Raw genomic sequence first — 22,202 nt, forward strand, 5'->3', positions numbered from 1 at the left:
GTACTGGCATCTGTAAATCAGGGGACTTCTTTGTGGCCAGTTAGTTCCAAGACAGAAAAGTAGGGGCCTGATGAGAGCTTCTGTGAGCTGATTCCATCAGAGGCAGTCTATCTGTCTCTGGCCTGCCTTGAGAGCGTTATCAGCCAGGAATGACTGACAAAAGCCACAGTGTGTATCAGATAGGCGGGTGCAAAAGTAATTGCAGTTTTTGCATCGCTGGAAGTTTTTGCTTAATGTAGAAGGAGCTGCTGGCTGCTTCCCGCCACCCGGCTAGCTTTACATCCGAAATAATTACATGGAAACTGTATTCATTTAAACACTGCCTGGCCCATTAGTCCCATTAGTTCCAGCCTCTTATTGGCTAAATCTCATATTTTGCTTTAACCCATATTTAGTAATCTGTGTAGCACCACGAGGTGGTGTTTTTCTGGGAAGGATCTTAGCCTGCGTCCATCTTGGAGAGGAGAGCTATGGCGACTGCCTGAGGCGTCTGCCTGACTCTGCTTTCTTTCTCCCACAATTCTGTTCTGTCTACTCTGCCTACCTAATTTTCTATCCTATTAAAGGGTCAAGGCAGTTTATTAACCAATGAAAGTAACACTAGACAGATGACCTTCCTCCATCAGCTTAATATCCCAGTTTATTTTTTATGTGTATAAGTGTGTGTGTGTGTGTGTGTGTGTGTGTGTGTGTGTGTGTGTGCTTTCCTGCAGAAGCCAGAAGAGGGTTTTAGATGCCCAGGAGGTGGAGTTACAGGCAGGGGTAAACTGCCTTAACATGAGTGCTGGGAACTGAACTCATGTCCTCTGCAGTGGCACTATGTGCTTTTAACCTCTGAGCCTTCTCTCCAGCCCATGGACTATGTTGATAAATGTGGCTGTGCTGTATACCATTTTACTATGCATTTCCTACTTTTTTTTCCTAATGACTTGCTTGTGGTTTATTTTATATTATGGAAATTATGTTAGACAAACTTGAGATTCAAAGCTGGGCTGTGGTTGCACATGCCTTTAGTTCCGGCATTTGAGAGGCAGAGGCAAACAGATTGGAATAATTTTGTGGTTTGAGTTCAGAATAGGTGGCAAAGCAGCAGAGACGACTCTGGACATCAACAGAAATTTGGTTGGCTGAGGAGCAGTGGTTCCAGAACTGCTGGCTGACTTCCACTTGGTGGCTCTGGAGTTCTGCAGAGGCAGAGAATCGAGCTCTGACGATGATGAGTGTAAAGGCTGATTTCAGAAGTTGACAGCTGCAGGGGGAGTTTTCAGAGAATTCAACACGGACCATTCAATCAATGGTCATTTGTCATTTGAAGCAAATTGGAAAGGTGAAAAAGCTTGATAAGTGGGTGCCTCATGAGGAGACTGAATTTTCTTCCTTTTTTTTGGTCTGAGACAGGGTTTCTCTGAAGCCTGTCCTGGAACTAGCTCCTGAATTCTAAAGTCTGCCTGGTTAGTGTACTTTTTTTTTTTTTTTGACTAGGTTTCACTGTGTAGCCCTGGCTGTCCTGGAACTGACTTTGTAGTCCAGGCTGGCCTCAAACTCACAGACATCTGCCTGCCTCTGTTTCCTGAGTGCTGGGATTAATAGTGTGTGCGTGCCACCGCCACCTGGCTGAGTGTACTTCTTAGATGTACCTGCTTCCCAGATACTCAGAAAGCCAAAGTGAATTAGATTGGCAGCAGACTACCAAACAGCAACCATGATCTTTTTGGTTCAAGTTTGACTTTCAGGAAGGCGTTGGCGTTTACCTGCCCAACCACTGAGCTGATCATAGATGGCTGCTGTATACCTTACAATTTTTAGAAATTTAATAGTTTTATTTTTCTAAATGTACAGTTGAGTTGATTGAACCTGTTCCTGCATCTTCAACAGCAAATGGGACATCTTCACCCTTCTTGTGTGTGCGTGTGTATCCAAGCAGTATATATCGGCAAAGAATAGGTCCCTATGCTCACAAAGGATAACCCGGGCTGAGGATGTTGGGTGTGTTTACCATGTTCAAAGTCTTAGATTTCAGTCTCATCAAGCGCAATGGCTTGGCAAATGCCTTTAATTTCAGCACTTGGGAGGCAGAGGCAGGCGGGTCTCTGAGTTGGAGGCCAGTCTGGTGTACAAGAGCTAGTTCCAAGACAGGCTCCAAAGCTACAGAGAAACACTGTCTTGAAAAACAAAAACAAAAAAAAAAGAAAAAGAAAAAGAAAACAATTTTCTTAATTTGCAAATGCTGCTTACATATAGAGTCATAGTTTGTTTTTAAACATTTACGTAACGAGATTTCGTTGGGAGTTAAAACCAAGGTCGTTAAAAGGTGACCCTATGCTTCTCAGGCCGAGTGCAGGTCTGTGCGGGTCTAGAACTGCGCAGGAAGATATCCCTGTTCTCAGGGTGTCTCCTGGACCCGTCCTGGCGCGGTCTAGCGTTCCGTAGTGCGCAGGAGCGGAAGCTGCGCCGCCCTTCCCCCACTGGCTTCCGGCTGCCGCTCGCGTTCTCCCGCCTCCGACTGCGCCGCGGCTCGTGGACGTCCCGCCATGGCACTGTCGCGGGGGCTTCCCCGGGAGCTGGCCGAGGCGGTGTCCGGCGGCCGGGTGCTGGTGGTGGGCGCGGGTGGCATCGGCTGTGAGCTGCTCAAGAACCTGGTGCTCACCGGCTTCTCTCACATCGACCTGGTGAGGCCCGGCCTCCGGCTGAATGGCGGGCTGTCTGCGGGACGCGGGGCCCGAATTCTGGGCGGGAGTCAGGGCGGCGCGGCCCTCGGGCGGGGGGATCAGGGTCGCCGCCCCGGGAGCAGATTGGCGGGGACGCTGGGCCCCGGCTTCCCGGCCTCCTGTCTGTAGGCCTCCGCTTCCCGGGCCTGCGCGCGCCGCCTCCCGAGCCGAACAGTTTCCCCAGTTACTCTGGGATGCAGGAAGTGATCGAGACCCCATGTGGATGCTGTGACTTTAATTCGAACGTGCCCCTAACTTGAAAGTAACGACGGAGCGGCTGCAGCCATCAGCAGCAGCACCCCGGGCGTGCTCACATGCATTCACTCTAGTATGCCGCCGGCCTCTAGGTTGCAAGTGTTGTCCGCATCCCGTTTTATTTTTAACAGATGAGGGAAGTAAGGCGCTATGAGGTTGAGTAACTTACCCTGAGGGGTAAGTTCATCCAGCTAGTGGCTGGATGAACTCCTTTACGGCTCGCGCGCCTCTGGGCTGGGCTCAGTGCAGATGGGACACTGCCGTTTATGTCATTAAAGATGTTCCCTTGGGTTTGCGCGATTGGGTGACCACGTGTAATCCCTACAGTCGGGAGACAGTAGGTTCGGGAGATGAGGTTCGCTTGGGCTACGTAGCAAGACTTTTCCTCAAGAAATTTAAAAAAAATGTTTTTGATTGTCCGTAATCTAAGCTTTGCTTTAGTGTGCAATCACGTTTGTTAACGTGTTGGAGATACTATCTGGAACTGGGATGTGAGTTGAAAATGCCTTAAGGATTAGCAGAAACATGGAACGAATTTACAGGTGTCAGGGTGTAAGGCGAGGCAGAATTGGAGTCTATTTTTCTATGCATTGATTAGACTTCACACCCAGTTCCAGGCCACAGAGAATCCAGTCTGCTGGTAACTCTGGAGGCTATGTTTAAAAAAAAAAAAAATAGTTTTTGCAGTAGACGAGTGAATTGAAAAGTAAATGATCTTATCTTTTTTTTTTTTTTTTTTTCTTTTTTTGGTTTTTCGAGACAGGGTTTCTCTGCAGCTTTTTTAGAGCCTGTCCTGGAACTAGCTCTTATAGACCAGGCTGGCCTCGAACTCACAGAGATCCGCCTGCCTCTGCCTCCCGAGTGCTGGGATTAAAGGCGTGATGATCTTTGTTTTAATTGTTTTTCTTTGGTTTAATGTTTGTAGTGAACTGTAGCGTAAATAAGGAGGAGGTTCACGAGATCTCATCTCGTAAGGATGACAGATGTTTATTGGAGAACACTCCCAATAAGAAAGCCGCTGGGTTCCTCTACTCTGTGGACGCTGGGAGCTTTGAAGTACAAATAGATATTTCAGTACTTAGATGTTTTTAATTGTTCATGAACAACCTCAAACTGTTAGGCTGTTTCTTGATGAGAACGTTTTGTTTGTTTATGTAAGCTTATTGAACTAGAAGGCAAATGATGTTAGCTGAACTTATTTTCTTTTAAGTAGCAATTAAACTTTATTTTACTTTTTAAAAAATATTTATTTATTATGTATACAGTGTTGTGGGCACCAGATCTCATTACAGATGGATGTGAACCATCATGTGGTTGCTGGGAATTGAACTCAGGTTCTCTGGAAGAGCAGTCAGTGCTTAACCTCTGAACCATCTCTCCAGCCCCTAAATTTTATTTTTATTTAAAAAAATTTCCCTTAGTTTATGTGTCTGTTCCTGGTGCCCTTGGAGGCCAGAAGGGGCTTTGAATCCCCTGGAACTGGTGTTACCAATGTAGGTGCTGAGAATTGGGCCCCAGGTCCAATGCAAGAGCAGCCAGCACTCTTAACTGTTGAGCCCTCTCTCCAGCTCCTGGGTTAGATTTTAAACATGAATTTTTTTTTTAACTTTACTACCCCTCAAGCAGTCCTGAGTGACTATATATATACAGAGTAAAGCAACAAACATTTCCAACTCCGATTGCCACATCACTTAATGGAAAACAACAGGCACAGTAAATTATACCACATTTGAAATAATCAGACAGATGGGTATTGATTTATTTGGGGGGGAGTGGAACCTATATGACAGCTTAGGGTGTCTTCTGGGGGCACTTTCTACCTTTTTTTTTTTCTTTTTGAGACAGGCTTTCTTGTTCTGGAACTCTCCAAATTTACTAGACTGACCAGCTAGTGAGTCCCAGGATCTCCTCTTGTTTTAATGTGGGTGCTGGGGGATTGAACCCATGTCTTTGTAGCTGACAGGACAACCACTTTAATGCCTTTTATCTCTTTTGTCTTTATTTTAATTATTTATCTATCTACATTTTGAGACAGGGTCTCAATATGTAACCCTGACTGGTCTGGACCTCATTATGGAGACCAAGCTGACCTCTAACTCACAGATATCTGAGTACACCACCTTTTATATTTTTATTTATTTGTTTGCTTTTAAAATTTTTATATTTTTATAAACCAAAGCTTTTATGCTTTCTAAGGAATTCCCTGAAATAGGATTAAATCAAAAAATTAGCCATCCTCAGTGCATTCTGTTTTTGTTTGTTTGTTTGTTTGTTTTCAAGACAGGGTATCTGTATAGTAGTCCTGGCTGTCCTAGAACTCACTTTGTAGACCAGGCTGGCCTCAAACTCACAGAGATTCGCCTGTCTCTGTTTCCCAAGGGCTGGGATTAAAGGTGTGCGCCACCACCGGGCCTTGATGGTTACCTTTGACATGGACACTGCCCTTCCCATATTCTTTAAATGTAGCCTTTAACAATTTGGGTATGACTTGTCCAGAAGAGCACTTTCTCCCCTGGTAAGTTCTGAGCTATGAATGCCGAAGGTAGCGATGTTGCTCTAATAGTGTGATTCATCTGGGTTTCTGCCTTTGTAGATTGATCTGGATACTATTGATGTCAGCAACCTCAACAGGCAGTTCTTGTTTCAAAAGAAACATGTTGGAAGATCAAAGGCTCAGGTAACTGTTTCCCATGTTGTGTTTAGAACTCTGACAATGAAGTTCTCACTCAACAGGCCAGATGATGACTCCCTAGAGAGAGGGAAAGTAGGTGAAGCTAGCATCCCCCCTCCTCTGTCTTTCTCTTTCTTCCTGGTTTTTCAAGACAGGGGTTTCCCTGTTTAGCATGGCTGTCCTGAACTCACTCTGTAGACCAGGCTGACCTTGAACCACACCTGTTTGCCTGCCTGTTTCTACCTCCCAAATGCTGGCACCACCACAGCCCTGCTTCTCTCTTCTTTTGTCTATGATTAACATTATTCGTTTGCTTATTTTAGTTTGTATGGGGCACTTGTGAGTGCCACTGCATGAGAATAGAAGTCGGGACAACTGGGTCCTGGAGGCTGAGCTCAGGTGATAAGAGGGGAAGGGCTGAGGAGTAGCCCGTATTCTCCCCCCCCCCCCTTTTTTTTTTTTTTTTTTTTTTGGTCTGGAAGGAATTGAAATCCGGAGAGCTGTATTTGAGGTGCCTTTTGTATCCTCTTCATATTTAAGTTTGCTCCTTTGCATCCCAGAGGCCAGTTTCTCCTGTGTCTCCAGGGAAGATACTGCTGCTTTGAATATTCTTCCTCGGTTGGTGGGGCCAGAGGTCTTGTTCTTCTGTTTTCTGCCAGCCCCTTCCCTCCCATCCCATTGTGCTTGTTTTTTACTTTCTTATATTGCAGCTCCCTTCCCCACAGGTATTTTGCTTTGTCAGTTTTTAGACTTAAGTTCCTTCATCCTCTGATAGGAGTGTTTCTAAACTTGCATTACATTTTGTAGTCAAGCTAACCTGGGTGATTATTTACGGCTTTTCTTAGGCTTTTAAGTGAATGACTGACATTATTGCATTTTAGTTCAGTTTAGGTTTGTGCTACTGGAGGTAGACAAGTGCTCTACCCCAGCCCCATGGTTTCTATTTTCTCTGAAGTTTGCCATTCACATAAAAGTGGTCACATGTAGGGGAAAACTAATTTTATATGTATATATATGTATACATTATATATATGTATATATTAATATGTATATATTAAGTGTATATGTATACACTTAATGAAATCTTACCACATTTGTGTGTGTGTGTGTGTGTGTTTACCTAAGTAAGTGAAGTAACCATGTATATGTCAGATTTCAAATGTCAACAAAAATGAGTAAAAATGAGTAATTTACTTTTGGTTTTCCAGGTTGCCAAAGAAAGTGTGCTACAGTTCCACCCCCAAGCTAACATTGAGGCTCACCATGACAGCATCATGAAGTATGCACGCCATTCTGTTGCTATGAATTTTTAGTTAAGCCTTTAAAGTATAAGGTATTTTTATCAGGCATCTATGTGAGCCTGAGTCATTCTGCAGTTTTCGGGTAACTTCTAGAATACTTAAGCATGCTAAGTCTGTGCCATCAGTGGCATCGCCCACCAGTTCATGTAGATGAGAGATGTTTTAATATCAGTAAGGAAGTTACTCAGAGACTTAGAAATAACTGTGCTTTCATGCCTAAGGCTCCGCTGATGCTGTATATAGTGGTAGGGTCTGACTGCACGTACCTCAGTAATGGTGGGTAAGTCTGTCCTTATGGAGGTAGAGAGCAAAGATTCATGAGTATAAGTCCCCTGCCACATACACATGTGACTGGGAATTAGAGGGAGCCTTCAGCTTTCTCAAGGCACTTGTCTCTCCGGCTATTTCTAATGCTTTGTAGATCTGCCTATTGCCTCTTACCCCTTGCACTTTCCCAGTGCTGCTAAAAGTGGAGCCCCGAGGGGCCTGAACCCTGCCTGATTGTGACCATGTGAGGTGAAACCGCTGGCCATGCAGATCCTGGGAATGTGTCCCTTGTATGTTCCCAGGCACTTGCTACCCTTAGGGGGTTACTAGTGAGGTTATGCCAGCTTTCTGCCAGTTTAAGAATTTGTCTTGGTGTCTTAGATTGCTGGTCAGGAAGGAGAGAAACTTGAGAATAGTTCCTTTAAAATATGCTTGTGTTAGGAAAATTCCAGCCTTCCTGTGACTATGGCATATACTTCCCACCAACGATTATTTTTACAGTTATTTGTCCATTTCGGGACTCTATTTATTATGCTGAGAAAAGTCATACGAAAGACCAGTTTTGGTGACCTTTTTGTTTTGCTTTTCAGCCCAGAGTATAATGTGGAATTTTTTCGAAAGTTTATATTGGTTATGAACGCGTTAGATAACAGAGGTAAGGTGTTTTAATGTTTCACATTTCGTTATTTCCTCTTCCCCGTGTCAAAGCTGGTTAGAGATTTAGTGTCCAACTATGAATTAGAACTTAAACACAAAAGGAAATAAGAATAGGTGGGACTTTTGGGATGTGTGGCAGTCTCTGTTGCTCAGCCCAAGCCAGTCTGGAACTCACCATGTTCCCCCAGGCTGACCTTAAACTGGTGATAATCCTCCTGCCTCAGTCTCTGGTGTTCTAGGATTTTAGGTATAAGCAGGGCTAGTTGATGGCTGTTTCTCTAGGACACACAGTTGGCCTTCATACACTTTGCTATTCTACCAGAAGGTATAGATAGAAGGGCATTGGAAGACTTTGCATAGCATGACTGCCTGGCGTGCCTGTGAATTTGTTTCAGGTGGTTGCAATATGTCTTGATTGTGCATAGACCTAGGTAATGTGCATCTGAGGGGTGTCCACCAGGACTATTATAATACAAGTGGGCCAGGGCATCCGGTGATTGTAAAGTGCCTTAGAGTGAGGCCACAGTAAGATGCTAGTGTTCTGCTCTATTCTTGAGATGGGTCTTAGTAGCTGGGGATGATCTTGAACTCTTCTGACCCATTGTGCTTCTGCCTCCCAAGGACTGGTACACCAGGTTTAGTTTAGGCTGCTCCATTTAAAGACTATGGCTCTAGAATTCTTATAGCTGTACCTGTAACACAGGATCCTAGACCAGGTCCTTGTAGGTGTAACAAATTTTTTTCTGGAAAGCTAAGCATGGTGGGCGTGTCTTTAATCCCAGCATTTAGGAGGCAGAGGCAGGTGAATCTCTGAGTTTGAGGCCAGCCTGGTCTACAGAGCAAGACCCAGGACAGGCTCCAAAGCTACACAGAGAAACCCTATCTTGAAAAACCAAAAATAAAATAAAGAAAAAAAGAGTCTTTGTCTAGAGTAAATTTGTGAAGCAAATTTCTTATTGTTTGGTTTTGCTGTGTTGTCCTGTAATGACATGTCATTGGCTAAGGTTGTAGCCAAAGTGTTGCAGACAAAAGTAGTTGAGTTATTATCTTTGCTTTAGTCACAGTGAACGTATGCTTTATTGAAAGCAAGAAAATGTTTCCATAATTGTCATCCTGAACTTGTTTTTGTCATCAGAAACTCTTGGTAACTCGTGTTTTTCTTTAAGCTGCCCGAAACCATGTAAATAGAATGTGTCTGGCAGCTGATGTGCCTCTCATTGAAAGTGGGACTGCTGGTTATCTTGGACAAGTGACCACTATCAAGAAGGTAAACACTTTGTTCTTTTTTTTTTTTTTTTTTTTTTAAATTTTTTTTTATTTTTTTAACACTTTGTTCTTATTTTTCACCTATTTACTTGAGACTTTTTTTTTTTTTAAATATTTATTTATTACATATACAGTGTTCTGCTTGCATGTATACTTTCAGGCCAGAAGAGGGCACCAGACCCCATTACAGATGGTTGTGAGCCACCATGTGGTTGCTGGGAATTGAACTCAGGACCTCTGGAAGAGCAATCAGTGCTCTTAACCTCTGAGCCATCTCTCCAGCCCTTACTTGAGACTTAGGAAGGAAAAAACTTTGGGTGTATATAGTATAAGCAGGCCAGCATCCAAGGTATAGAGATTTCATGCTGTATAAGACAGGGTGGTGCCAGGCAGTAGTAGCACATGCCTTTAATCCCAGCACTTGGGAGGCAGAGACAAGCTGATCTCTGAGTTTGAGGCCAGCCTGGTCTACAGACCAAGTTCCAGGACAGGCTCCAAAGCTGAGAAACCCTGTCTTGAAAAACTAAAACAAACAAACAAAACCCTGATAATGCTTGGGTCCCTGGGTTCATTAAGTTCCCAGAAGACTTTCCACCTTCAGATAAAGCCTGCCTGCTTTAGAGGCAAGAGTAAGAGAGCTTTTACTCTGCCACTTTGTTTCCTTTAAGGTATCTATTAAAATTCTTAGCCTGAGCAGGGCATGGTAGTGCCTTCTTTTAGTCCCAACATTCAGGAGGCAGAGGCAAGTGGATCTTTGGTCTACAGAGCAAGTTCCAGGACAGCCAGGGCTACACAGAGAAAAAACTGTCTTGAAAAACCAAAATCAAACAAACAGAAATCCTTAGACTGACAGAACAAGCTACAAAAATGCTTAGTAGTCATAGGGCTTTGTGTAATGTTGTAGATGGTAAGCAGTAAGTCAGACTTCCAAAAGTTGCAGTGTGCCAGGCATGGTGGCACACACCCTCTTTAATCCCATAGCAGGATCTGTTTGGCTTCAAGGCCAGCTTGGTCTACATAGTGAATTCCAGCCAGCCAGGGCTGCATAGTGAGACTTTGTCTCAAAACAAGTCAGAAGTACATATTGGAGACTTTGTCTCAAAACAAGTCAGAAGTGACTTTGGGGCCAGTGAGATGGTTCAGCTGGCGCGTGCTGCTGAGCTTGACAACTTAGGTTTCATCCCTTGTACCCACGTGTTGGAAGGAGAAATCAACTCCCACACTACTTCTCCGCCGATTGCCACATGTGTACTTTGGTGCTCCTGTGTATGCACACACACTAAATGAGTACAGAAATCAACAGTTGACTTTTGGGTTTGGAGTCTAGTTCATGTGTAGAAATGAGGTAGTGACCAATCCTAACTCCAGATCTCTAATGTTCATTTTTACCTAAAGGAGTCTAGTGTGCAGATAAATTTGAAGAGTGTTGATGAACTATCTGAAGCATGTCAGTGAAGCTAACGAACAAATGGGTGGTGTGCATCTCTAGCCTAGGTTTATAAAAGCCCGGGACTGATTAGTTAGGTCTTCAGATATGTTCTTAGCTCCTTTGGGAAATAAACATTAAAAGCTGCATTTGAAGAATTCCTTCAAAGGTTAGAAAGTACTTTTTGAAAATACTTAAAATGGCCTGGCTTCTCTCATTTTTTAAAAATAATATTTGTGATTAACTTTATGTGCATTGGTGTGAAGATGTCAGATCCCCTGGAACTGGATTTTCAGACGGTTGTGAGCTGCCATGTGGGTGCTGGGAATTGAACCCAGGTGCTCTGAAAGAGCAGTCTTAACCACTGAGCCATCTCTCCAGCCCATTGGTATTTTTTTGACTGGGTACCTATGTTAAAAAAGCATGGCTTTCTTTTGTTTTAACTGTTAGTCTTGGAAGTGTATTCTGTGCCATTCTCCAGAGGTTGTGTGTGTGTCAGTACTTTGTAGAATATAATGTGTCAGTATAGAATGAGGTGCGGGTGTTTGGTGTCATCTGCATCATACACAATGTGGTGCTTGTCGGTGGCTTCATCCGAGGTATTTATTGGAAGTCAGAGGGCCACAGTAGCATTAGCAGGAGATCCTGGATCTGCCATTTAATTTATATTAAAACATATATTGATTCTTTTTGTTTGTTTTTCAAGATGGGCTTTCTCTGTGTAAACAGCCCTGGCTGTCCTGGAACTTACTTTGTAGACCAGGCTGGCCTTAAACTCAGAGATCTACCTGCCTCTGCCTCTCAAGTGCTGGGATTAAAGGTGTATGCCAGGGGCTGGAGAGATGGCTCAGTGGTTAAGAGCGCTGCCTGCTTTTCCAAAGGTCCTGAGTTCAATTCCCAGCAACCACATGGTGGCTCACAGCCATCTGTAATGGGGTCTGGTGCGCTCTTCTGGCCTGCAGGCACACGCACAGACAGAATATTGTATACATAATAAATAAATAAATATTTAAAAAAAATAAATAAAGGTGTATGCCACCACCACCCAGCAAGGGTTTTGATTCTTTAACTGTTAACTGTTATGTTGTTTTTTATTCTCCTGTGTGAAGGCTTAGGTTGAGACATGCTGAGATAAAGAGGGATTCATCTGATGGTCCTACGTTAGGGATACCTTGCCCCTACTTTCTTTTTTTTCTTCTCTCTTTGGAAACAAGATTTCTCTACATAACCCTGGCTGTCCTGGAACTCTCTGTAGACCTTGCTGGCCTTGAATTCAGAGATTGCCCTGCCTCAGCATGAGTGCTAGGATTTTAAAGGTGTGCATTACCACCCCGGGCTCCCTGTAGTTTTGTTATTTGGTGAAACAAAAAATGTAATTCTCTGATTTGATGTTGTACCGCAGTGCTTTCTTCTTTCTGAATTTGCCTTCCACTTGCGTGGGAGTTGGGAGGAGTGGTTCCGCCTCAGCCACAACTTGGTCATGCCATTTAGCCTTTGCATTTTGACTTTGGATCCTTTATATATACAGTAAGGGTTTTGCAGTCACTTATAGTTTAAATTTTTCTTGGCGGCATAGATGTGGGCTGGAATGTAAGTGAGGGGGTGAAGTGTCTGTAGCTGTACTACCTTCTAACTGTTGTGGAGTAACTGCTCTCTTACGCCCTGACTTTATAGGGTGTGACTGAGTGCTACGAGTGTCATCCTAAGCCAACACAGAGAACGTTCCCTGGCTGTACGATTCGAAACACACCTTCGGAACCTATTCACTGCATCGTTTGGGCAAAGTATTTGTTCAAGTAAGAGTTATGTGTCCCTGGCGTGTTTTCAGAGCAGATTATGGAACACAAGGTCATTTTTACTTAAATAGTCTTAAAAAGGTTATATTTATAGTGGTTAAATATGGCAAAGAGACACTAGTGATTTTCTTGGGTTTAGCTCAGGCAGCATTCTTTGCATGCTGTGGATGAAATTTTGGATGTTTAGTCTGGTATTGGACACAGGCATGCAACAAAGTTTGTACAAATGTATATATTTGGAATTATGAAAACATACTTATAAATAATCCGTTAAAGAAGAATTCACAGTGGAGTTAGTGGGTCTGGGGTAGGACTCATTTGTGTGGTACTTGCCTGGTATGCCTGAGGCCATGGTTAGGATCCCTACCCTGTTTAGTAACCATCCACAACCAACTCTAACAATGGTAAAAAAAAAAAAACACTTGTTGAATGCCTGACTATGGTAGTGAGAAGGAAGGCTACTGGTCACAAAATGAAGAAATGCTGAGTGTTGATGGCCTAAATGAGGGGTTGTACTCCAGAATATATGAAAAAACTGTAAAGAGTGGAGTATAGTTGGACACCCCTCCCCAAATAATTGGCAAATTTGATTCCCAGCTGGGAGAGCCTGAGTAAACAACTGAGAATGCAGTGTCAGCACACAATTTCCAGACAGTAGTGGGGTTCCCAGGAACACATCTCCTTAACACCTCCCCACCCCCCAGAGACAGGGTTTCTCTGTGCAGCCCTGGCTGCCTTCGAACTCACTCTCTAGACCAGGCTGGCCTCAAATTCACATATCTACCTGCCTCTGCCTCCTAAAGGCTGGGATTAAAGGTGTGCACCACCCAGTTTCCCCCTTTAACGTTTTACATTAGTTTGATATATGCCTGAAGACAGAGAAATCAATTCTGATAGCATTAATAATTAGAACGCTTCTTGTTAGGCAGTGATGGTGTACATCTTTACTCAGCACTCAGGAAGCAGAGGCAGATGGATCTCTGTGAGTTCGAGGACAGCCAGGACTATCTACACAGAGAAACCCTATCTCAAAAAACAACAAAAAAAAAAGTTTCTTGATGTTTTGTGGCTCTTAGATAATATCCTTTGTCATTTCTAGGATCCCATCTTGGATGCCACATGAGTTTTCACGTCTTTAGCTCTTGGCCATTCCTTTCTTAGATATTCTTTGTGTTGGGCAACCCTTGTGGTTCTGAGTAGCAGGTCAGCACAGTGACCACCATTGGCATTTGTCTAGTGTTTTCCTCGTGAGACTGGGTATTGAGAGGAAGACAGCAGCAGGGGAAGATGCTGTTTGTCCCGCTGTCAGCATCATCGCTGCTGCGCTGGCTTTGGTAACCTTGCTTTTCCCCCTTCCCACTGAGCAGTGTAGCAGGGAGTCCCGGGCCGCCCACTCCTAGCAGTGGAGGTGTGTTCTTTGAGGCCAGTGCATCCCAAGAAGTCATTGTGCTTGCATTTCTCGCTAAGTAACTCACTCTTTGGACTTTTTCCTGAGATGTTTGTTCTCCTTGCTCCCTGCTTCCTGTTCTTTTCCCCCTTGAGACAAGGTCTCTTGTAGCCCAGACTGACCTGGACATGCACATGCCACATAGTTGGAGATGATGTTCCACTTCCCACATGCTGGGGTTGCAACTGTCCGTAACTATTACCAGGGATCCAGTGTCCTTCTAGCCTCCACAGGCATACATGTGGTGCACTGAGCACACATTCAGGCCAAAGATCCGTTTACTTACTTATTTGTCAAACAAAATAAATACATTTATTTATTCATTCATTTAGATTATTTTATTTACAGCAGATCTGTGCATTTGAGGCCAGCCTGATCTGCAAAATGAATTTCGGAACAGCCAGGACTATGCTCAGAGGAACCTTGTTTTGCAAAACAAAACAAAATTTTAATTGTGGTGAAAATCTTTATTGGAATTAGGGAACATTTTTCTTATATTGAGATTTATTTTATTATAAGTACATAAAAATGTTTTCCTTTATGTATGTGCACCATGTGCACACCTGACACCCTCCATTCACCAAGGGCCAGATTCCCCCATGTAGGGGCTGAGGGGCAAGTGTGAGCTCTTCCAGAGGATCCAGAGTCCATTCCCAACATCCACGTGGCAGCTCACAACCGGCTCTAACTCTAAGATCTGACACCCTCACTCAGGCATACATCAGGCAAAATATCAGTGCAAATGAAATAAAAGTAAATACATTATTATTTTTTAAAAGACAGCAAAGGCACTGAAAGTGAAGGAAGAGTTGATCAGAGAAAGTGTTGGGTGGCTGTCATCAAGAGACAGGCTGTTATGTGGAGAGACATAAAGGATTTACAGCTGGCTGAAATTTGTGTTCTAAAATGTATTTCATAATCATAAACTGATTGGCCCAGTGTCTCAGGCTCTTATTAACTAATTCTTATATTAGCCCATATTTCTTGTCTATGTTAGCCACGTGGCGTGGTACCTTTTTCAGTGAGGCAGTCACATCTTGCTTTTTCTGTGGCTGGGTCACGACTGCAGTAAAATGTGTTTCTAAAATCAATAGAAGTATGGTTGATAAAAATCAGACAAGATGGTACACGGCTATAACAGCACTCAAGAGTAGAAGCAAGTAGCTCTCTGGATTCTAAGCCAGGCCATCTACCTAATGAGTTCCACTATACAGTAAGACCCTGTTGTAGCCAACAGCTAAACCTCCACAAAGTGTGGTATGGTGTGTGGATTATGCAGCTCAGTTGATGGGAGTATTTGCCCAAATAATGGATACCCCAGTTTTGATCCTTGGCCACAGAACACACTAACTTAACCACCTAGCATGGATATGTCACACTCAATGGAAGACCCAATCGGGCCCTATAGAGGGATGTGAAACATTGACAGCCTTGTTGGGAGTTAAATAGTATGACCAGAAGGTCGTTTCTTGGGAAGTGTTTCCAAGAGCTTTACAGTTTTAGGTGTTTGCTTCTTTGTGGGGGAAGCATATGCAAGGGTTCCACTGAGATCTCACTGAGTCATCTCCCTGAGGAAAGGCTGGGTGCCTCTGTGTCTGAAGAATCAAACCAGGTTTAGGGTGACTTCGCTGGTGAAGAATCTTAGCTTAACAGTTTAGTATTATTTTCTTTTCTGTAAGGATAAGAAGTGCCTTATTCTCTGCTGAATTTTGCCACCTAGAATAAGAGTTTGGGAATGTGTAGCAGATGGGTAATTATGGAATAGCCAGCTGCAGGTGTCTGGTGAGTGTCTTCTAGTGTGAAAATATTCTTCAAGAACGAAGCTTGCCTGTTTTTGCTGGCACGTTTGAATATTGAAATGTTTGAAACCTAGCTGATACTGTCACCCATCTCTAGCCTTGGTGCCACGAGCAAACAGGATACTCTTAGGATTATGTATGCGCTGTGAATCATCATGCTAAGCATTTGGACTATTGTAAATAGATATTTCTGGGGAAATAGTCACATCTGTTTCAAATGCCTTTCCCTGATTGTTCACTCTCCTGGAATTGCAGCCAGCTGTTTGGAGAGGAGGATGCAGATCAAGAAGTGTCTCCTGACAGAGCCGACCCTGAAGCTGCTTGTGAGTGGCTGTTGCTTTTGCTGTTGATTTAATGGTGGTGCCTTAAGGTTGCTTAATGTGCCATTGCATTTCGGGGGAAAAATTATTATTTTATGCGTATGGCTGTTTTGCCTGCATGTATGTCCAGTCCCATCATCCAATTTTAGGGAGGTGGTTGGTTTGTTCTTTGATGATAGGTTTTTTTTTTTGTTTTTGAGACTGGGTCTTTCTGTGTGCCCCTAGTTATATGCAAAGCACAGAGATCCACCTGCTTCACTTTCCCAGAGTTCTGGAACTAAGGTGTATGATGTTTTAAAGCTTTCAGAACAAAGATTGAAAGGTTTAAGAACAAAGGAGTAGTTTCATTTCACTGGTAAAAAAAAGTGATCAAGATGGCTTGCGCCTTTAATCCCAGCACTCTGGAGGCAGAGGCAGGTGGATCTCTGAGTTTGAGGATAACCTGGTCTACAAAGCAAGTTCCAGCATAGTCAGGGCTGTACAGAGAAACCCTGTCTCAAAGAATCCAGAAAGAAAGAAACCGAGATGAGACATTTCACAGGTCTAATCATTAGGACTAGGAGCAGTGCCCATTCTATTTACAGGGTCGTGTTTTAACTGTTACACCTGTGCCCATTGGAAACAGGCGTAGGGCTGGAGAGGTGGCTCGGGACCAGAGTACTGACTGCTCTTCCAGAGGACCTGGCATCCGTGTGTTGGTTTACATTCTCTGAAACTCCTGTTCCAAGGGATCTCATATCTTCTGACTTCCAAGGGCACAAGTCAGCTACTTGGTTTACAGACATATAGGTCAAACTACCTGTGCTTAAAAAATACAATCTTAAAAAAAAAAAAAAACAACTCAGAAAGCAGGCCAGTGGTGGTGAATGCCTTTAAAGAAAATAACAGCAAAAATGCCACTGAGGCACAAAAATACACTAGTACTCACGTTACTGTCCTGGAACTCTGAATATGTTCCATACAGCTGCCTTCCATTGAGTGGTTCTCTTAGGTGAGAACGTAACTGTACATTGAGATACGATGCTTGTTTTGTAGGGGAGCCGACAGAGGCTGAAGCCAGAGCCAGGGCTTCCAATGAAGATGGAGACATTAAGCGTGTTTCCACTAAGGAATGGGCTAAGTCAACTGGGTATGATCCAGTTAAACTTTTTACCAAGGTCAGTCTCGCTCTTTTCTTCCTCATTCTTCTGGTCTGATTGGGCTTCCTGCTTCCTCTCTTTTAAAACTTATTTTATGTGTATGAATGGTTTGCCTGCATGTGTGTATATGTACCATGTGTATGCTGGTGCTGCCTCAATATTGTTATTAATAATAATAATTTTCATTTTAATTTAGAAGGGCACACATATGCCATGGTGCTCATGTGGAGGTCAGAGGGCAACCTTGTGGAGTTTTGTCCTTCTACCTGTGGGGTTGTGTGATACTCTTCCGGGAGAGACACAAACAAACATCAGTTTGCCACAGATAGGAAACTGACCAAATTAGAGTATCGATAGCACCAAAGCTCAACTTTTGTGAAACAGTGAGTTTTTGATTTGGTTTTGGTTTTTTAGTGGAGCATAGAAGATGAAGGTTCTAGACAGGGTTTTATCTGTGTGGCTCTGGCTGTCCTGGAACTCACTCTGTAGACAAGGCTGACCTCAGACTGCCTCTGTCTCCAGAGTGCTGGAATTAAAGGTGTGTACCACCACCACCTGGCAGCTCTTAACCACCCCAGAATTTCTTAACTCTATAACTTTAAGGTGTTTACTAACCCCAACCCCCAAAATGAAAGGGGCAGAGATGGAGCACAAAACCTCTAAGTGTATTATTTTAAAAACAGTATTTAGCTGGATTGCATGGGAGCAGAGCTGGCGTGTTTGTGTCGTGTGTCAGACTAATTGTGTGGGACTGCTGGGGAGGTGGGTAGGACGGTCTGGGCCATCCGTAGAGCTGACAGCACCATTGCCCTGAAGTCTCCAAATATTTGAACTGTGGTGCTGAAAATTGTTCCTCTGCCTACATGTGCCATGCCTTTAAACTTGCTTTTATGGTATAATTATAATAAGTAAATCAGCAAAATTTGATCTGTGTTTAATGAAATTGGGCTCTGTATGATTCATGGGATTTGTTTGTTTCAGCTTTTTAAAGATGATATTAGATATCTGCTGACAATGGACAAACTTTGGCGCAAGAGAAAACCTCCAGTTCCCCTGGACTGGGCTGAAGTGCAGAGTCAAGGTAAACAATGCAGCCAGTCACTGGTGGTGGTGCAGCCTTTTATCCCAGCACTTGGGAGGCAGAGGCAGGCAGAGCACTGAGTTCGAGGCCAGCCTGGTCTACAGAGCGAGTTCCAGGACAGCCAGGGCTGATTATAAAGAGAAATCATTAGACACACTACTCCAAGAGCAGGAGCTAGTTATTTTTTTCCTCTCTCTTTTTTTAAAAGGTTAATGATTAGGAAGTTGTGGGTTCATTATTCCTGAAAGTGTGGTGAATGTATGTAAAAATTGTCTTTGTACTCTTGAGTTATTTCTTTAAGATTTAATATAAAAATACATTATTAAAATTTATAGTCAAGGAAATAAAACAGTTGTACTAACTTCTTCCTTCTCAGTGGCATACTCTGTTTCCTTCTCTGAACTATGCTGCAGCGTACAGCATGATTGAACTTAAAAAGTCCCTGGAGTGACACATAGCAGCAGTGGCGTTGTGTAACGTTGGGCGAGGGGAAGGAAGCAGGACTGCCAGCTTGCCTGACAGTATGGACTGTGTTGGGCACAATATGATACTCACCTTTTTCTTTTATATTGCTTTTTAACTGTGTGGGTATGTGCATATGAGTGTAGGTTCCCACCAAGGCCAGAGAGGGTGTTGGGTCCTCTGGAAGAGCAACCAGTTTTTCCTAGCCCTGCCATTTTTTTTTTTTTAAAGATTTATTTATTTATTATGTATACAACATTCCTCCCCTGTATGCTTGCACACCAGAAGAGGGCACCAGATCTCATTACAGATGGTTGTGAGCCACCATGTGGTTGCTGGGAATTGAACTCAGGACCTCTGGAAGAGCAGTCAATGCTCTTAACCTCTGAGCCATCTCTCCAGCCCCATGCCATTATATTCTTGAATGTTCCAAAAATTCCGTGAGAGCCTGACATGGTCTTAAGCAGCCCACAGCTTCATCAGTTGTCTTGCACACATACTTGTAGTGATACCTATCAAATGGAATTGTTTATTTATCTATCTACTTATTCATTCATTCATTTATTTATTTGTGACATCTTAATGGCCAACAGTTGAATCTGTTGAATAGACCAAGGTAGAAGTAGGTGTTTAATAAATATTCTTACTCATTTTTAGGAGAAGCCAATGCATCTGATCAACAAAACGAACCCCAGTTGGGTTTGAAAGACCAGCAGGTTCTGGATGTAAAGAGCTATGCAAGCCTGTTTTCAAAGAGCGTTGAGACCCTGAGAATGCACTTGGCAGAGAAGGGGGACGGAGCTGAGCTCATGTGGGATAAGGTCTGTTTTCAAAGAGCGTTGAGACCCTGAGAGTCCACTTAGCAGATAAGGGGGACGGGGCTGAGCTCATGTAGAATCAGGATCAGATTTGTTTGGAAATGTGTCTGTCACATGTACTTCACTTGCGCTGTTCCTGTGTTGTAAGAAAGGCTAACAACTTGGGGTATTACTTTGTTTGAATATTTTCATCTCCAGTTGTTACGTTAGAATATGAATTTTCTATGCATATGGATAAGGTCAAGTATCACAAAATTTGTTTTGGTAACACTTGTGGCCTGTATTATATTGAGTAGAAAGTGATTTGTCTCGGTAAGGTGTTAGAGTTAGAAAGCAGGGCTGAAGGCCTCTGCTTTTGGAGGCAGCAGCTCATCTGCTTGATTTGACCTTAAAAATAGTAAAAGTTGCCTATACACTTTCCCCCAGGGACTAAGCCTAGGCCCTTGTCCATGCTCGATAAGTGTACTGGGTGGCTCAGGCCTTAACAGTTGAAAGCATGTGCTACCTCTCTCAGCTCTGAGGTTGTCTTTCTGTTGAAGTGCACAGAGTTTCAGAAGTCAGGGAGAGAAAAGCCAGGTGAGGCCCACACTTACAGTCCCAGCACTTGGGAGGCTGAGCTAGATCACCATGTTTGAGGCCATCCTAGGCTGTAGAATGAGCCTGGTTCTGTTGTATTTGAGACAGGGTCTGTAGTGCAAGCTAGCCTCAAACGCCCTCTGTTGTTGGGGGTGACCTTGACCTCCTGACCTTGCTGCCTCCCCTCACGGATGCAGGACCACTTTACCTAGTTATGTGATGCTAGAGGGGGCTGCTCAACAGACCAAGCTGCATTCCCAGGAAGATGCAGTTGTTCTTAAAGTTGAAATAAGTTCACTGTGTTTAATTGGCATTTGAATTGCACGTAAAATTGATTGCGTGACAAAGTTTATTTCAGTACTGACAGTTTTAATGGGAGAACTGAGATGTGTCTCTGGCTCTTTACTGGGGTGCTCACTTGCCTGGCATGTATGGGGCCCTGGGTTTCATCCCCAGCATGGGAAGGAAAAGAAAGATTTGCTATGGGTCTCAAAGTAAAGAGAAATGATTGGCCAATTTTAGAATCCTCAGATAACTTTGTGTGCATAAACTTTGAAAGTTTAGTTGAATCAGATATCTAAAACAAAGCTAGTGGGTTTAAGTTTTTGAAATTCTTACAAACATTAGTCTCTTGGTTTGTGTGATATAAATGGTAGGTTTTGAAATATTTTCTTTGCTGTTATTCTAGTGATTTGGAAAGTTTCTGTTTTTTTGTTGGGGCCAAATAAGGAGCTCATGGCCCTGAGCATAAGCACTGCTGCCCTCATGGTGTCAGAGCCAGTCCCTGAGAGACTGGGTGGTTTGGGGTTTTTAATTGATGTACTTTGTGTATATGAGTGCTCTGTCTTCGTGCACACCAGAAGAGGGCACCAGATCACATTATAGTCAGTTGTGAGCCACTGTGTGGGTGCTGGGAATTGAACTCAGGACCTCTGAAAGAGCAGTCAATGTTCTAAACTACTGAGCTGTCTCACCAGCCTGAGAGATTGTTTTGCCTGCATGTGTGCATGTGTAAGACATGTGTGCCTGGTGCCCACATAGGCCTGAAGAGTTGAGTGGACCCCCTGGAACTGGAATTACAGTAGCTGTTAGCCAGTGTGTAGATGCTGGCTTGGAACTGAACTCAGGTCCTCCAGAAACCAGCCAGTGCCCCAAACCACTGAGCATCTCTCTAGCCCCACATACCATTTGTTATAAAGGCATCTAACTGGGCATGGTGGTGCACGCCTTTAATTCCAGTATAGATGGGGTGAAGCAGCACGTTCCAGGACAGCCCAGGCTAACAAACCCTGTTTTGAAAATAACAGAAAAGAAAGAATCCAGGCATTTTACAGAGCAAGACAGCTACGTCTTACACAAGAACTTAACAAAAGTAGAAGTAGACAGCTAGACATGATGGCTCATTCCTTTAGTCCCAGTGCTTGGGAGGCAGAGGTAGGTGAATCTCTGAGTTTGAGGCCAGGCTGGTCTATGTAGTAAATTTCATAACAAACGGGTACAGGGATATGTAGTGAGACCCTGTCTCAAAATAAAAATAAGGTAGAGACCCTCAGGTCCAGGAGTAGCATTTTGCATTTGGGGTTGAACTGGGTACATGGATGAGCTGAGCCCAAGCATTTCAGCCTTTGCTTCATTTGAGAGCGTGTGTTGAACATGGCAGCAGTCACCCCTGAGCCTTTCATTTTTACTGGAGGGAAAATGGCCCTAAGGCTCTAAGGTGGGCATGTTGTTGCATGCCTTTAATCCCAGCACTCATGAGGTATAGTCAGGCAAAGTTCTCCAGGTCTACTAAGTGAGTTCCTGGAGAGGACTACACAGAGAAACCCTGTCCTCAAAAACTGCACATAGGTTATCTTCAGTTCTAGCTTTACACGTTAAAGAGTTCAACAGCCACATCTGCGAAAGCCCTTGCTGGTAGGACGTCCTGGAGACTCATCAAGGCTGAGCAGGTTGTCCTTGTGTGGATTCTCTGCCTCACTACTAATGGTTCAGAAAGGGCTTCCTTTGGTGAAAAAGGAAATTAGTCTTTAGCTGTACACAGAGTCTCATTTGGTTTTGTTTGTTTGTTTATTTGATGTGCCCTGGTGTTCTGCCTATATATATACTCTATGAGGGTGTCATCCCTTGGAACTGAAGTTACAGTTATGAGCTACCATATGGGTAATGAGAAATCCCAGGTGTTCTGGAAGAGCAACCAGTGATTTTAACTGCTG

At 43.6% G+C, this 22,202-nt stretch overlaps 1 protein-coding gene across 2 annotated transcripts in view; it reads left to right on the top strand.

Moving 5' to 3' along the window:
* The first annotated feature begins 2,472 nt into the window (after positions 1-2,472).
* Uba2 (ubiquitin like modifier activating enzyme 2) overlaps positions 2,473-22,202 on the top strand; it is a 28,323-nt gene continuing 8,593 nt past the window's right edge. For both annotated transcript variants that reach the window (XM_038339813.1, XM_038339814.1), the window contains exons 1-10: positions 2,473-2,669; positions 5,557-5,640; positions 6,843-6,913; positions 7,793-7,857; positions 9,026-9,126; positions 12,226-12,347; positions 15,849-15,916; positions 16,949-17,070; positions 18,034-18,133; positions 19,253-19,416. In XM_038339813.1, the coding sequence (XP_038195741.1) occupies positions 2,532-2,669; positions 5,557-5,640; positions 6,843-6,913; positions 7,793-7,857; positions 9,026-9,126; positions 12,226-12,347; positions 15,849-15,916; positions 16,949-17,070; positions 18,034-18,133; positions 19,253-19,416 (1,035 nt within the window). In that variant the 5' untranslated portion in view covers positions 2,473-2,531. The remainder of the gene's footprint in view (positions 2,670-5,556; positions 5,641-6,842; positions 6,914-7,792; positions 7,858-9,025; positions 9,127-12,225; positions 12,348-15,848; positions 15,917-16,948; positions 17,071-18,033; positions 18,134-19,252; positions 19,417-22,202) is intronic.

This window comes from Arvicola amphibius, chromosome 8 (assembly GCF_903992535.2).
Source record: "Arvicola amphibius chromosome 8, mArvAmp1.2, whole genome shotgun sequence".
NCBI lineage: Eukaryota > Metazoa > Chordata > Mammalia > Rodentia > Cricetidae > Arvicola > Arvicola amphibius.